The sequence below is a fragment of the Gossypium hirsutum genome, chromosome D12, assembly GCF_007990345.1.
Source record: "Gossypium hirsutum isolate 1008001.06 chromosome D12, Gossypium_hirsutum_v2.1, whole genome shotgun sequence".
Lineage (NCBI taxonomy): Eukaryota > Viridiplantae > Streptophyta > Magnoliopsida > Malvales > Malvaceae > Gossypium > Gossypium hirsutum.
The window spans coordinates 59240562-59257499 of record NC_053448.1 but is presented as its reverse complement, the minus strand read 5'-3'; the positions used below and the strand labels follow the sequence as shown (position 1 = coordinate 59257499).

General features: G+C 32.3%; 2 protein-coding genes and 1 non-coding gene across 6 annotated transcripts; 1 reads left to right on the top strand and 2 right to left on the bottom strand.

The window, feature by feature from the left end:
• Positions 1–404: 404 nt before the first annotated feature.
• On the bottom strand, positions 405–1859 carry LOC107947667 (ubiquitin-conjugating enzyme E2-17 kDa). The gene is made up of 4 exons (XM_016882247.2): positions 1721–1859; positions 1244–1374; positions 976–1069; positions 405–708 (listed from the first exon to the last, which is right to left on the bottom strand). Exons 1-4 carry the CDS (start codon positions 1778–1780, stop codon positions 565–567), a joined length of 429 nt encoding a protein of 142 aa, XP_016737736.2. The 5' UTR covers positions 1781–1859; the 3' UTR covers positions 405–564.
• An 11862-nt stretch (positions 1860–13721) lies between these two features.
• On the top strand, positions 13722–13793 carry TRNAM-CAU (transfer RNA methionine (anticodon CAU)). The gene has a single exon. It is a non-coding gene; the product is annotated as a tRNA-Met (tRNA).
• Positions 13794–13900: 107 nt separating this feature from the next.
• On the bottom strand, positions 13901–16878 carry LOC107947081 (putative glucose-6-phosphate 1-epimerase). Of its 4 annotated transcripts, none has more exons than XM_016881631.2 (9): positions 16157–16878; positions 15803–16071; positions 15560–15634; positions 15417–15473; positions 15164–15327; positions 14904–15038; positions 14695–14797; positions 14437–14536; positions 13901–14343 (listed from the first exon to the last, which is right to left on the bottom strand). In XM_016881631.2, exons 2-9 carry the CDS (start codon positions 15893–15895, stop codon positions 14174–14176), a joined length of 897 nt encoding a protein of 298 aa, XP_016737120.1. In that variant the 5' UTR covers positions 15896–16071; positions 16157–16878; the 3' UTR covers positions 13901–14173. The 4 variants fall into 4 exon arrangements, with proteins under 4 accessions (XP_016737120.1, XP_040963411.1, XP_040963412.1 ...); XM_041107477.1 differs by having other exon boundaries at positions 16450–16709; XM_041107478.1 differs by having other exon boundaries at positions 16492–16709.
• Between the last annotated feature and the right edge of the window lie 60 nt (positions 16879–16938).

Here is a 16938-nt window from a genome sequence, read left to right as displayed (position 1 = left end):
ACATAAACCAAAATTTGAATTAGACTAATCAATTCTAACCATAACCTAAAAACCCAATCCAATCTACCAACACCTACTAATCAATTCTAACCATAATCTAAAAACTCAATCCAATCTACCAGCACCTAACAAAGTTTTATCCATCATAAAAGACAACAATGAATTCAAGTCAAATTGACCCTCGAACTTGAAATTGAGTAGAATCTAAGAAGATTTGAGCTCAAAACAACTCAAACCCAAAATAAATCAAACCTATAACAAATTGGCATGAAAAGCTTGAACTTTAAACTCAAATGACATAAACCCAAAATTAACCTAAATCCAAAGCGATTTGGCTGTGATACATGTCACAGCTTACACATTGAAACCAGAGTTATAGCAGCTGAATTTTCATTTTGCATATTGAAAATGACAGAATGAACGATTGCAGACAAGAGGTTCTTTTCAACATAGACTAATTTCATTGTCCATTCAGATGACAACATTGTTTTGTTTATTAATACAATAATTTAAAGATAAAAGCCAGATAGAATGAAGCGCTCCTATTGCATGCGTAGTAGCACATTAATCCATATTATACTTCTCGGTCCATCTCTGTGCAGTTGTAACGTACTTCTCACGATCGGTGTTGTACATGCAGGCAATCTCCGGCACCAATGGGACATCGGGATTTGGATTCTTTAACAGTGAGCAAATTTTAAGCAAAACCTAGAATCCAAACAAATATAAGAAAACATCTCCACCTCTAATACTAGTAAACCAAGCAAAGCAATAGTTACAAGATATAAAAAAAATAAAATCTAAACCATGGTGACCTGATTCAAAATAACAATGACACATGATGCAATACTTAAAGGGCTTGCTGTTTATTTCATTTTAAAGGGTACATGGTTGATAGATGACCTAAATAATAACATATGTTCAAATTAAAGTATGCATTTTTCTTCAAGGCAGTTAGGACTATGAGCAAATAACCTTGGAAATGGTGAGGTTGGGGTTCCACCGATCCTGCAAAATATCAAGGCCAATGCTGCCATTCCCATCAATATTAGGATGAAAGATTTTTTTCCTGAACACAACCTCAATGGAAGAGGAAAAAAAATCAAAAGAGAATATAAAAGAAGTAAAAAAGAGGTTAGGTGAACAATAGTAAAAGGTAAAGTTGGTGGTCATTAATTAGCAGCTAAACAAGCATGCTATAAGGTTAGAAAATCATGAATTAACTTCAACCTATTATTTGCACCTTGGGTGGTTTAAATGGATATTGGAGAGGGAAATGAATGTCAACGTGAAACACACCACCAGCATATGGACTGCCTTGAAGATCCAAGATTTTTGCTTGCCAATGAAACATGTTATCTTCATCAACAGGACCTTATTCCATCATAAATAAAAATGAGGTAAAACAAATGTTGGATGGAATACCCAATCTACAACTGATCGTACACGTACCAACCAACCCTTTTTCCCATTTGCCTTGACAAAATATAACATGTTGCACTCCTAAAGAATCTCTCCACATTTAATAGAAATAATGGTGCGATAATGAGTTCTTACATGCAAAACCATAATTGGAATGACTACCTACAACTTAACAACAAATGGATATGTATGGCAATCAATAAGACCCCCCAAAAAGAAGTTTCATATAAAAACAAATGAAAAAGGATTTTGAGAAAAAAACCACAACAAATTAACAACGGCAGTGTAAAAATCAAACCTGCGCTGTAATTGCGAGGAGGGTTCTTGAGACCTTCAAGCTCCTTCGAGATTGTTCCATAAGGAGATACTAAAACCCCAAAACAAACAATTTTTTTTTATTTAAATAAAAGAGAAAAGAAAATCCTAGCTAGATCGCCTTTAGCTTCATCCAAGGAAGCATTGAAAATGTGTTTAAATTTCTAATTTTTATTTTATTTTATTTCAGTTTTGAGTTTTAAAATTAAAAAAAAAGAGTCAAAATTAGGTTGTCATTATACTGCTTGACCCACACAATTATAACATAAATTTCATTTTTGTAGATATAACATTTTAGCTTACCATAGCATACATCTGCGTCCAGTTCTGAGCATCTTTCTCGTATTGGCTCCTATCTGTCTTGTACATGTTGGCAATGTTCTCCTCCACTGTCTTATCGAGCAATGGATCCCTTAAGATTGAGTAGATTGACTGCAACACCTATAGAATCAAAACAAATATAACTACACTTCTCCGCATCTAAATTCCAGTTAACCAAGCGAAGAAAAAGTTTAACCGGGGTGACAGTGACTAGATTCAAAATGACATTAATGATCCATTACGCAACCTATTTGACCAATAGCTTGATGTGCAATTCATTTTATAGAATAGCTCTGATTAATTAAATACCAATTCAATTAAAAAAGCAATAAATTTTATTATAAAAGCATTAATGCCTTCCAATAATTTTATATTTTTTTTAAAAATTAAATAACTCAAACTACAACTTTTAAATTAATCTGAAAATGATTAGAGATTCAATTACTTTTAGGTGTGGGTTGGGGTTGATTTTATATAATTTATTTTCTTTCACCCGTGGGCATCTCATAATCTAGTTTTTGACAAAGAATGGTTGAGAAATAGCATAACAGGGAAATGTAATTTTCAAAGTGAAAAATACGTTTACTTGGATGTAGTTAGGAGGGAGTTAGGAGGTTTGAGCAAATTATAACCTTGGGTATGGTGAGGGCGGGAGTCCAGTTATCCTTCAAAATATCAATGTGAATGCTACCATCATTCCTGCCAATATTAGGGTGAAAGATCTTGGTCCCGAAAGCAACCTAAATGGAAGGAAAAAGAATCGAAAGAGAAGATAAAAGAAGAAAAAGAGAGGTTAGGTGAACAAAACTACAAGTTGGGGGGCCATTAATATGTTATAAGGTTGGAAAATCATGAAATAACGTTGTCCTATTATTTACTATGCAACTTCAAGATTTAGCACAGTCTAGCTCAGCATTGACGGTCCATAGTCCTCTGGTTACAATAAAATTCTCTTTGAAAATAAATTTGATGCTATTCTATCCTCAGTATATATTAACATCAACATTATAAAGTACCTTGGGTGGATTAAATGGATAGTTCGGAGGGAAATGAATGCTGAGTTCAAACTTTCCACCTTCATATGGACTGCCCGGAGGACCCCGCATAATTGCTTTCCAAATAAACATGTCTTGATCATTTTCAGGACCTTATCATGCCATCATAATAAAAAGGTAAAACAAGTGTTAGATGGTAGTGCAATGAGAAAATATATCACGTTGCAGTCCTAAACAATTTTAGCACATATTTAACAGAAACAATGGTGCAATGATGAATTCTTACATCCACCCAAGCTAATACCCGGAAATATTCTCTTTTTGCGAAACATGCTAACCATTTGCTATCAACTTCATTTACATCTATAGCATTATTAATTCCAATGACTTCCTATCAGCTGTAACTGTAACAAAAGGAAATAGGTAAAGAGGAGAGAAGAAATGGAACCTAAGCGGCAAAAGTCAGGAGGATCTTTCTGGATACCCTTGAGCTCCTTCGAAATCCGCTTTGAAGCCATCACACCTAAAATCCCAAGCTAGATTGATCACCTTTAGCTTCAATCAAGCTGTTGCACTGAACATTGCACAAGTAACTAGCCACACTCAACAATATTTATTTTTATAGTGAGGTTCCAGAACCCAAGTGTTGACTTCCTAACCCTTTTTTTTTTTTTGGCCAGATTGGCTTTAAAATTAAAAAAAGAATATGGACAACCAGGGTCTTTCTTAAGTTCTAAATGTTTCTTCTGTGGGACCCCACAGGTATATTTTTTTTATAATTCTGAATAAGAAAGGGAATGTTTGATGTTGAACTTAAGTTCTCATATTCTTGCCATTAGATTGATTAAGAGTTTGTTGACAAAATAAAATAATTTTACTTACCCTTTCTCGAGTATTACTTTTTTTTCCCTATTTATAAAATTATAAAGCTTTTGAAAAAAAGATAAAATGAAATATTCGTAAACTCTAAATGTTGAAAGTAAAACTACTAAAATTTGAGAAATCTCGACTTGTTAATTGGGTGTACATTTCAAATGGACTCTCAGGCAATGGCAAAGCTAAGGAGTGACAAGGTCCCCAACCCCACCCCCAATTGTAAATGTATATTTATCATTTAACCTTTTAACTTTTGAAAAATTTGTCCCCCTTCAACTTTCTATTTAGCCCCTTTCCAAGTTTGAACACTCAACCATGTACTTTTTTTTTTCATTTCATATATTAACTTGTAAATTTAATTATTTATATACTATATATTATATAATGGTCTCACCAACCACCATGATTTAAACCTTAGAGCCACTTTCTTTTTCTGTTTTTTTGGAATGATAATTGATCACTTTTCAATTTAACATTAACTATGAATTAAGGTTGAAATTCAATTTGTTACCTCGTGAAAAAGAAGTCCCTTTTATTATTGCTATTAATACTTATTATTATCAACACCGAATTTGTCCTTCAAACGTGACATAGGATTCATCTTTTAAGGTTTTTCTTTTTCATCTTTTTACTATCATTTTTATTGTATTTTAAAGTTTATTGTAACAAACCGTTTTCAGTGAAATTGAAACAGTAGTTTCGGGACCACAAATCTGAGCCAAAAAGAAAATTTATTTTAATAATATTGCATGGTCTGCATTATGATAGGAGAGACGTTGGAAATTTCGATAGGAAAATTTTACCGATTTCATGCTTAATTATAGAAAGGACTAAATTGCATAAAATGCAAAAGTTAAATTCTAGTAGCTAGAAGGATTAAATAGCTATGGAATTCAAAATTTGAGGTCCTTATAAGGCAAATAGACCATTAAGAGAAGTTAGTAGATGTTTATGATGATTCATCCATGGAAATTTAAGGAAAAAAATGACTAAATTGGAAAGTGGAAAAATAAAAGATGATAATTAAATTAAATAACAAAATATCATCTTTTTCATCATATTTCCCCAAATTATTTTCATGGAAACCCTAGCCAAGAGAAAAGAGTTCAAGCAAACTAAATTGGCTTAATTGGGTAAGCACTCTTGTCCCATTTTAGTAATTTTTATAATTCCGAGATCCTAGTAACCTAATCTACCTATTTTGGGGATTAGTTTGTAAAGTTATCAAAGTATTAAAAGTTTTTCATGGATGATTATCCTGAAATTTTGAAATTTATGGTAGAAAATGAAAGGTTGTTGATAGATAAACAACTTTTGTAAAGTGAATTTTGATCAAATTGTGATTTAGGGGTTAAAGTGTAAAGATGTAAAATTTATGAAAAAATTTCTGATTTTTGTGAAATACATGGATTGTTATTGTTATATGAAAAATTCGGTTAGGCTTGGAATAAGGATTAAATTGCATGAATTTTATTTTTCGAGCCTAGAGACGAAATCGTCATTTATTAAAAGTATAAGGGCAAAATGGTAATTTTGTCTAGGATGTGAATTGGATAAAATTGAATGTGAATTATATTAAAATGAGTTAAATTTACTCATATAGATCCTGATAGACCTAGTTCGAAATTGGATCAAGGAAAACAAAAAGTATCAAATTAGTAGGCTACGAACACGAACAATTATTGAGGTAAGTTTGTGTAACTAATTTGTGTATATTTGTATGTTTGAATTGAACGTCGTGTATATGTGAATTGTATAAATGCTATGAAAATATGAAATTGATCACATGTTCAATAATGCCCGATAAGTAATATGTCCCGTTTGAATTAATGAAATTCGATGGAAACATGATTTCTCGTATTGGTTGTGGTTCTGCATATGTTGTGAACACACCATAGCTCTTACGAGCATCCTGTTATAAGCTCTCTCGAGCTTTCCATTATATGGTTATTGCAAGCATCCCAATCGGTATTGACCCTGCATATGTTGCAGTCATACCACAGCTCTTTGTGAGCGTCCTGTTATATGATCGGTATGGATCCTACATATAATGCAGACATACCGCAGCTATTTATGAGCGTCATGATATAGACTATTTGTGAGCTTCCTGATATATTTGTGTATATTTATATGTTTGAATTGAACGTCGTGTATATGTGAATTATATAAATGCTATGAAAATATGAAATTGATCTCATGTTCAATAATGCCTAATAAGTAATATGTCCTGTTTGAATTAATGAAATTCGATGGGAACAGGATTTCCCATATTGGTTGTGGTTCTGCATATGTTGCGGACACACCATAGCTCTTACGAGCATCCTGTTATAAGCTCTCTCGAGCTTCCCGTTATATAGTTCTTGCGAGCATCCCAATCGGTATTGACCCTGCATGTGTTGCAGTCATACCGCAGCTCTTTGTGAGCGTCATGTTATAATATCAGTATGGATCCTACATATAATGCGAACATACCACAGCTATTTATGAGCGTTATGATATAGGCTCCTTGTGAGCTTCCTAATGTGGTTCGCTTGAACTTCCTGTTATATGGCTATCCGGAGCTCCTTGATAATAACTCTTCAGAGTTACCTGTTAAGCTTAATGAGCTTCCTGTTATAGCTCGGATAAGCTTCCTGTTACATGGCTCACATGAGCATCCTGTTATATGGCTCGAGAGAGTGCTTCCTGATTATGTGCCCTAATGGGTACCCCTGAATATGAGTTGACGGATTCGAATTTTTATATTAAAATATTGAATTAATAAAAATAATAGTGATGATAATAGACAAGTGTATGGTAATAGTAATTATATGTTTAAAAATAAAATACATATATATTAATAAAACATGTATTACTTAATATTTAAGTATATATGTATTATATTATTATAATAATAACTAAAAAATTAAACAAAATAAATGAAAGAAAAAGAAACAAAGAAACAAAACAGAGAACGAAACAGGGAGAAAAGAAAGGAAAGAAAGAAAAAACTAGAGTTTGAAGGTTTAAAGCTTTAATAGGTAAGTCAAATTAAGTCATTTTCTCTTAATTTTGATGTTTTAGAAGCTTTAGAATAAGATTTTGTTGAATTTAAGTTGAAGTTTTGAAAGTTCTTAGGTTTTTGAATATAATTTATGTTGAACAAAATGATGAATTAGGGGTTTAATTGATAGAATTTCTAGTTAGAATTGATTAAGGGATTAAATTGTAAAAGAAACTATAAGTTTTGTGTTGTAGAGATTAAATTGAAAGAAGTTTTAAATTAGGATTTTATTATGAACATTAGATAGTTAAGTAGAATATGGAAGGAAATTGAATAGAAATAAAGTATGAATTGAGTTAGAAAAGTAAATGAGTTAATTAGGATTAAATTAGAATTAGGGTATAAATTGAATAAAATTCAATTATTTAATATAAATTAGTGCTGTAATTAATAATGTAAATTATTATTATTTTCGTAGCTAACAAAGAACCCGAGGCATCGACATCGAAAAGAAATGAGAAAGCTATCGAGAACTAAAACGGGAGATTTACGGTTTGTATTACTATAGTTCAAATTACTTTTTATTAAATGTTTTATATAAATTTTATATTTAATAAATGAGTATAAGGTAAGTATTAATATTTGAGTTGAATGAGAATTGGATTGGATGGTGAATGTGTAAGTATAATTGAATTGTATATTGATTTGAATTTGAAATTGAAATTGAATAGTGATCTTAAATTTGTTATGAAAGTGAAAATTTAATTGAGATTTGGAATGCCCTATTAACTAGTCGGGTTAAGTTGGATATAGTTGGCATGCTATAGGATTTGAAAGAGCACGGGATTTATCGACTTTGTCGATCAGTCACTTTATGTGTCGTATTTCAGGTACTTCGTGTGTCGTTTCAAGCACTTATGTGTCGTATACTGATCAGTACTATGTATCGTTTTAGGCACAATGTGCCGTACTGGTGTGTTTGGGTTGAAATTCATATATCCATCAAAGTCCGGGTTTGTTAATAGGGTGAATAACCGAAATGAGAAAATTTTAAATGAATTTGATTGATTGTACTATTGAAAATGTGAGAAAATTGAATTGTGTATTGGAATTGAGATTGGAAATGAAAGGCATGAACTTAATGTTCATGTAGTGATTGAAATGGAGACATATGATATGTGAATGAAATTGAAGAATAGCTAAAAAAATTATATTGTTATTGTTAATTAATGAAAGTTTAAGAATGAATTGATATTTTGAAAATGGATAGTTATATGCTTGATAATTATATTCCATTATTATTGTTATAATTTGAATTATGGTAATACCACTAAGTATAAAATACTCAGCGTACGGTTTGTTTTCGTGCGCAGGTTAATAGAAATCAAAGGTCCAGGTTCTGTGTCCAAATCAATCCCGACTTCAGCATAACTTCGGTGATGTATTTTTCCTTTAGTAAATATGGCATGTACTTCGGCCTTATTAAAGAGTCTTGAAAGTTTTGGTTGTAAAGAATTGGTTTCTAATGTTTGATCGATAAATGAAACGTTAAGTTATAAAAAAATATGTTTAGGTTATTTGAATATGAAATTGTATGAATTGTGATATTGGTTTTGAATTGATTTCGATTTGAAATTGAAGGGAAGGTTAAACACTTATAAAGGAGTTATATTGAGCTCGCACAAAAAAAATATCCCTAAACACCCGAATCACTCTTAACTCGTATTTTGGGCTTCGAGGGTCCATCTAAGGGACCTTAAGATTATTTTATATTATGTTTGATAATTATTTGTATATTAATTGTAAATTGTCTGATAGGTCCAGTAATACTTTATAACCCTGTTCCGGCGACGGTTTGAGGTTAAAAGATGTTACAAAATATAACTCGTTTGACACATTTAATAGAATCAATGATGCAATGGGGTGAGAGAAAGCGGAAAAAGAGAGTATAAATCGAACATGTACTACCATAATTAGGAAGATCTATCAGGAGATTCTCCAACTCTTCCAAGAGCGCTTCTAAAATTTTCATCCTGTAATTAATGGATATTTGAGTCCTGCAAGTCATCTTCATTAGAGACAATCTTACAGTTTCTAGATTTATTATTAATTAAAGACTTATCTTTCTTAATTAGTCAACTTGAAACCTAACACATGCAACCACCTTTGGACATGATTTGACTTGGTCTTAAACTTACATATATATATATATATTCTATTCTATGCTGCCCTGTGTGAATTGTGAAAGAAGAATGGAGTTGTTAATATACTTTTTATTAAATAACCATAATATATTGAGTTATTTCTTATTTATTTAAATATATTGAGTCTTTCCATTTTCCTTAAAAAAATATGTTGAGTCTTTTTTTAATATGAAAACTTTATTATATATAGCTTTCCATTTTGAAAATATGTAGTCTTTTTATATAAATATATTTTGATGAGGTTTTGGTACACTTCAAAAAAAAGTTTGGATTAAAATCTTATCGTCAAAATGTTTTGGGTCATTTTATATGTATATGTTATGCGTAATTTTATCTGATTTTTTTAAAATTTATTTTGGTCTTTTTCAATTGTTCGTCTGTTGTGCATTATATCAATTGTATTTTATGTTGTAATTGGACAAACGTAACCCTTAACCCGTTAAGGGAATTCAAACGGTTAGCATTGTTCTTTTTTGATGTATACAAAGAAAAGATAGTGAGTTGGGCTACATGGAATGAGGCCCTGCTACTACATCCTATCAGCACATTAACCCATAGCAAACATCTGGGTCCAATTGTAACACCCCTAACCTGTATCCATCGCCAGAATAAGATTATAGAGCATTATCAGAGTTTACTAATTAATTTGTAGACTTTTCTTTTCATCAAGCATTCATATTTAAAACTAATCAAAATCAAAACATTAATGAGCTAACGTTAACCAATTTAACTTGTACATGCCATTATAACCAAAACCAAATCATCCAAAATTATCGATAGAACCAATGGATAATGTGATATATCTCCAACAAGCTTCCAACTAATTGAGCTTCCGATAATCATTTCAATGCATCAAATAATTATACATATTACCAATAATAATTCAATTCCAATAATAAAAAAACACACACATATATAATATTCATTACCAAATAGCATTCACTTCAATTAAAATTATATAGAATATAGTTCATACGAACTTACCAGGCTAAATTGCAGAAATACCAAAATTCAGGGACATTTTAAAAATTTTCTATTTTTCTCAAATTTCCGCCCAATCTTGATCTAAATTAATATTTCATTCAATTTACTAATTTAAATAATAAAATAATTCATTTCATGCAATTCGGTCACTTTTTGACATTTTTACAAATTTACCCTTAAAGTTTTACTTTTATTAAATTTAGTCCCTAAGCCTAAAACGTGCAAATTATCCATGCTAGCTGAATATTCATATATATATTTTTCCTCCTCCTCCTCTCCATTACACTTCCTTAATTTATATAATATGCTTATAAGTAACATTATCTATGATTTCACTATTTACTTGTAAATTTATTCAAAACTGTCCATTTGAGTCATATCCACTAAATTTTTTTTATCTTGAGCTACAGAACTCCAAATTAGGATCTGCTAATTTTCCCTGAAACTAGACTCACATATATTCTTACCATAAAATTTTCAGAGTTTTTGGTTTATCCAATAAGTACAGTTTATTCTTTAAAGTCACCTCTGTTCTGCTGTCTGACAGTTCCGACCCTTCTTTGCTAAAACTTAATTATCTCCTTGTACAGATTTCAGACAATATCCATGTTTATTTCTATTGAAAATAGACTCTTTAAGGATTTTAAACATATAAATTATAACCCATAATTATTTTTTAAAATTTTTTTATGATTTTCCAAAGTCAGAACAGGGGAACCCGAAATCATTCTGACCTTGTCTCACAAAATCTATTATATCTCATGATTTACAATTCCGTTACTTACACCGTTTCTTCTATGAGAAACTAGGATCAGTAATATTTAATTCCATATTTTTTTCATCCTATAATTTCATTTCCACAATTTATGGTGATTTTTCAAAGTTAACCTACTGTTGCTGTCCAAAATTGTTTTAGTGCAAAATGTTAATTATTAAGTTTATAACTTTCCTTATTCCCTTTCTCTATAATATTTCCCATCACTTTCACTTATTTCTCTTCACTAATATATCAAGAACATAAGAATTTATATAAGAAAACTCTACTATAACATCTTTTACATGCTATTTCAATAATATCAAACTTAAAAATATATTGAAATCTCAATGTTCTTACCTTGTCTTATTGATTTCAACCTTTAACTTGATTTTCTCTCTCCTCCAGCTTCAATTTCTTGAATCCAACTTGATATTCTAGCTCCCCATAGTTTCCTTGTTATCTTTCCCTCTTGATGGCTATGGAAATTATTTTGATTTCTAAGTGAAAATGGTGAATTTTTTTGGTGGAAGGACCAAATTGTAAAGAAAGCAAAACTTTCTTCTCTTCTCTTCTCTTCTAACGTGAATTGCATGGAAAAGATGGTGGGTTGGCTCCTTTTCATCTTTCTTTCCACATATATATACTAAATAATAAAATAATAAAATAATAAAATATTATTTAAAAATTAAATTAAAATATTAATAAACTAATATTTATTTATTTAATTAATCTAAAATATCTCCAACATCATCATTATCTTCTCGATTTCTCTCTCTTATAAATGATCATTTTGCCCTTTATGATCTTTTAAAATTTCATCCTTGAGTCATTACTTAATTTGGTAAAATTACGATTTATTCCCTCATAATTCTTCACCTATTCAATTTGGTCCTAATTCATCCATTTTTCTTAGTTTCTAGATTATTCCATCCTTAAAATATTTGCACTATTGGTCCTTCAACTTTTTCTTATTTGCACTTTAACCCCTCAAATTTTGAGTATTTACCCTTGGGCAACAAAACTTTTTTCACTTTTACGATTTAATCCTTTATTGAATTAATATGTCATAATATACTTCTCAATCTTGACATAACTCAAAATTACCCTTTTTATCACTTTATTTCCTTATTTTACTATATCAGGAATATTATCTTACTATAATAATTTTCGGGCTATTACACCAACTCCGAGCAGTTGACTCGGACTTAGTCCGGTTGGTATCGTACATGTCGGCAATCCGCGGAACCAATAGGTCATTGGGATTTGGATCTTTTAAAAGTGAAGAGATTGGGAGAAAAACCTACAGAATCAAAACAAATGTTAGAATACATCTCTAGATCTAAATACCAGTAAACCAGCGCAAGCAAAAGTTACTGTATTAAGAACAACTTTAGCCAGTGTCACCAATGATTCATTATGCAAACTACTTGACCAGTAGATGAAAGGGTAAATATTAAAGGCTTGCTGTAAATTTCAATCTTAATAGGTACTGCATCTTCTTAATGGATATGCTTTTTTTTAGGGTTGTCCAAGAATCAAATTAAAAATTAGTTTACAAATTCTTGTACAATTAAATTTAAATAGAAAGGCATAAACACACAATGAAGCAAGTAAGAATGAGAAATAGATGGTTAAGGAATAAAATGAAGCACCTTGGATGGTTTATGCCGAGTTGAAACGTTCCACCCACATAGGGACAGTCGGGAGGACACACAAGTAACAGAGGGAAACAAAAATTAATTTTAGATTTGCGGGGTTATAATCTATTAAATGTAAAATTAATGAAATTTAAAGTAGATCTTAGAACCATACACAGTCTTGACATCTCATCGTAATGAGGGAATAAAAATTGTCTTCAATGATGATGATGGTGTTGGAAGAATCCAGGATAGAATTCCTTCAATTGATCTCTCAAAAAGGACACACAATTTGATGGAACGGAGCATGGGCCAAATCGTGATTATTACATTATTAGGGAGGAAGATAAGTTTCAATACTATGGGCTATGTGATATGGAAGCCTAACTAGACTTTCCGATTAATTGGTCTGGAAAATGATTTTTCTTTTTCTTTTGGGGCAAATTTCCAATGAGAAGAAGACTGCACTATGGTTTTGTTTGATTATCTTTGGGCGGTGTATGGGCAGTATTTGATTGTCCAATTTCCTACCATGGTCTTCAAGTTTCAATACTTGGCAATTATATCCGTGCAGAGTTATGATTTGTATTCATTTCCTAAGGTTTTTTTAGTGCATTATAGAAGAGAAATATTTTGAAAGCAATAAGAGAGATGTGATTAAAATTGATGATAACATTGACAATGGTATAGTTAAACATAAAAGAAGAGGATAGATTATTAATCAGTGTGATAGTGCGTACATTGAAAATATCAAAAATTTTAATTAAATAGTGTAGAGTCATGCATGTATACGAATCAAGCAATAAAGTAACTCATATATAGGCAAAAGAGGACTTAAAAGAGGAAAATAATATCTAATCGATATTATCTTCAAAGAAAAGCAAACATGTAACCTAAATAGGTACATACCAATTGGTACAAAACCTAAATAAGCACCATGGCTAGAAGACCATTTTCCAAATCAACCGGCATGTCAACTTTCTATTGAGGAAGACTATACCATCGCAACAGCGCCCCCCTCAAAAAAAAAAAGTAGAACCGTTTTAGAACTAGATATAGCCTCAAAGGGACAAGCACTACACCCTCACAAGTGGATGCATCCTCTAGATCTTGAGCACATGGACCTAACACAATGGTGCATGAGGACCGAAGGGCAAAGGGGAATGAAGAAATGAGTGACCTAGTGTTTAGTGACTTTATAATTAACTTTCCAAGTCTCTCTCGACTATCAGAGTGGCGCAGCGGAAGCGTGGTGGGCCCATAACCCACAGGTCCCAGGATCGAAACCTGGCTCTGATAAAAGAGAGTAGCTTACCGGGTCATCAATTTTTTCAATCTTGCATCAGGCCTTTTTATTACAGGTAATGCATACAAGCGATGCAAATATTAAATACATACAGAGAGACTAAACAAATCTATTTCTTATCATTTCTTTTTGCAACATTGACCGTTAACACATGTTTAGTAGTTAAAAAAAACAACTAATGCCACTGCTATTATGGAGAAACACTAAAACATATCTCCAACTTACAGGAATTTACAGTTCCACGATCACTAGGGGGGCACAGACAGTGATCAAATCTCTTATTATTTACCTTAGTATCATAAATAATTGAATACAAAATAAACAGATTCAATGGTTGAACTAAGGGGGTTTCATTTTGTATTATTTGCTGTCCTTAACTTGAAGGGACAACCGAAAGCTCCAGACGGCCAGTCCATTCCTCACCTGGCTTCAATGTTATTGGTTTTTCAACTGCTGCCCCATTCACACAAAGCATCTGTTTGTATTCCTCATCCCCAAAATCAACCATGGCTTTAGATTTCTTCTCCCATGGATTCCAAACACCTGAAGAAATGCAAAAGGAACTTTACATCAAAGCCGGTGTTTTCAGGTTGCATTGAGTTTATGAATATGTCATGCTAGGTTTTAAAAACTTACCAACATCTGGAAGGCCTTCTTTCTTTATGAAAAAGGTCCGTTTTCTTTCGTGGTCGAATATTGCAATGGCATCTCTTGAGCCGAGATAAACTCTGTCCACCTGCAAATTGAGAAGCTACAATTAAGCCTTAAACATGTATTCAACCATAATGCTCGTGGACACATTAATTAGCATGATATTTTATCAACCGATGGCTACGCTTTGAGGGTTCCAAGAACTGAAAAGCTTTTCCATCTAAAGGAGGGTCTAAGCTTTACCTCGGACTCAAATGTTAGGGCGTCTCCTTGTTCGGTGAAGCGCTCCCTTTGGTATAGGTTGTCAAGATAGTCAAGAGTCTCCAATCCCTCTACTCTCACTTCACTGTTAATTAGCATACAAGAAAATATATCCATTTACTTTCTTTACCATAAGAGTAAATTTTTATGGAGTGATGATCAAAGGACTTGAAAGGTAGATAAATATGTACCTGATATCAGATATGGAGAAATATGTGTGATAAGCTATTGAGAAACTGAAAGGCTTGCAATTGATATTCCGGATACGTGATATCAAGCTAAGATTTCCATCCGCAGTCAAATTTACCCGAAGACGAAACTCAAAACTGGGAAGGGTTAAAAACCAATCATCAATATGCATTACTCACAAATAAAGAAGTTTTTATAGCAGACATCTCTTCTTAATATTTGATAGCAGTTTCTGATGATTCATGGCAGATTAAGATCTCACCTGTGTGGCCAGATCTTCAAATCATCTTCCGATGGCTTTAGCAGTAAATCGATATAGGCCTTGCCACAGGCATCATTTGGATGCAATGGTGGCGGATTCTCATCAATGATCCAAGTCCTGTTCCGGGCAAATCCGTGTTGCTCGAGCGATCCTCGCTGACCAAACTAACAAATTCGAAACACAAACTCATCGTCAACCGGATGCATATGGACTTATACAAAACTGATGCAAATAAACATTGAATCCTAAATACCTGTGGGAAACATATAGGTATCCCTCCTCGAACAGCATATGGTGGCTTGAAAATTGCCTACAATATAAACACCATGGCTTAAGACACCAAAGGAGAGCATAATACAAACACTATGGCTTAAGACATCAGATGTTAATGTTTACCTTGCTGCTTGTGAACAGCAATTCTTCACCTCGGTCAGTCCTCCATGAAAGAACCTGTCCTCCATGCAAGCTAACCTGAATAAATTTCAGACAATCAATATAACTATTTAAACCCAAAACGGTAGTTAGATTAAATTACAAATAGAATCAAGCATATGCTAGATTTTAAAGGTTCAATATTCCTGATACCTTAAAATTATGAAAAAGACTAGAAAATAAAGATAAAAAGAAGAAGACTGTGACCTTTGCAGATGCCCCGCGAGGATTCCGAAGAAGAATCTGATCAGCTCCATTTCTATCCTTTGAGACTTCAACAGCTAACCCAGAATTATTCATGGTGAAAACACAGTAAGGCAATGTAAGAAGAGGAAACAAAAGATGCAAACACTGATAGATCTCTCCCTGTCTTTATAACAATCGATGCAGCAGTTAAAGAGTAATCAGAAACAGAACTTTCCCCTTCACACTTTCTTGTGAAAAACCCCTCCCAAAATTTCCTCGTGAAGCCAAACCTGAAAAAATCCCAACTACCAATGCAACCACCTTAATCTTTCTTCACCATTAAAACTGCCAACAAGAGAAAAGAAAAGAAAAAACCTCACTGACAGATGGCTGCTTGATGATGGACTTGAAATCCCTCCAAATTTCCCAAAACAGACCAAATTCAGTGACAGGAAATTTTAAATCAAAAGGAAAAGGAAAAAATACCCAAGTCTAGAAACTACTTCCCAGATAATCAAACTGTCTTAAAACTTGAAAGAACCGACCAAAAACGGTTTCAAAGACAACCAAAATTAAATGTTGAGGCACCTTAAAAACGCTTTAAGACAGGTACAGTTTTTAAAGATTTGAAAATAGGGAGAAGGAAGGTCAAGTCAAGAACAAACTACCATTTTAATGGAGAAAGATTTGTCTGCAAATTTGAGTCTGACCTTTTCGTTTCATTAAAAGGAAAGGTCGGGTTTGTTGAAGAGATTATTAATAAATATATATATTAATCTCTTCCCTCCCTCGTATGGGGTCATGCTGGGGGGAAGGCGACTGACTCTTATTATAATTTGGTACCCGGTTTCTTTTAAAAGTCAAGAATTTATGCCAAAGACCAAACAAGAAGGACAAACTTTTTGGCTTGGACCGGTGATGGTGGTGGTGGTGGCTTCTAGACATATGATGTAGACTCTATGAAGTCTTAACCTGCGACCATGAGTTTAACTGAATTAACGACCCAACAAATATATTAGTAATTAAATCCTATATGTAAAAAGATGAGTAGAAGATAGGTATAAGAGTTTTTCTTTCTTTCTTATTCTTAATGTTGCAAATAAAGTAGATTCAACGGATGTAACTCAATGAATGAAGTCTCAGTATTTTCTTCTTTT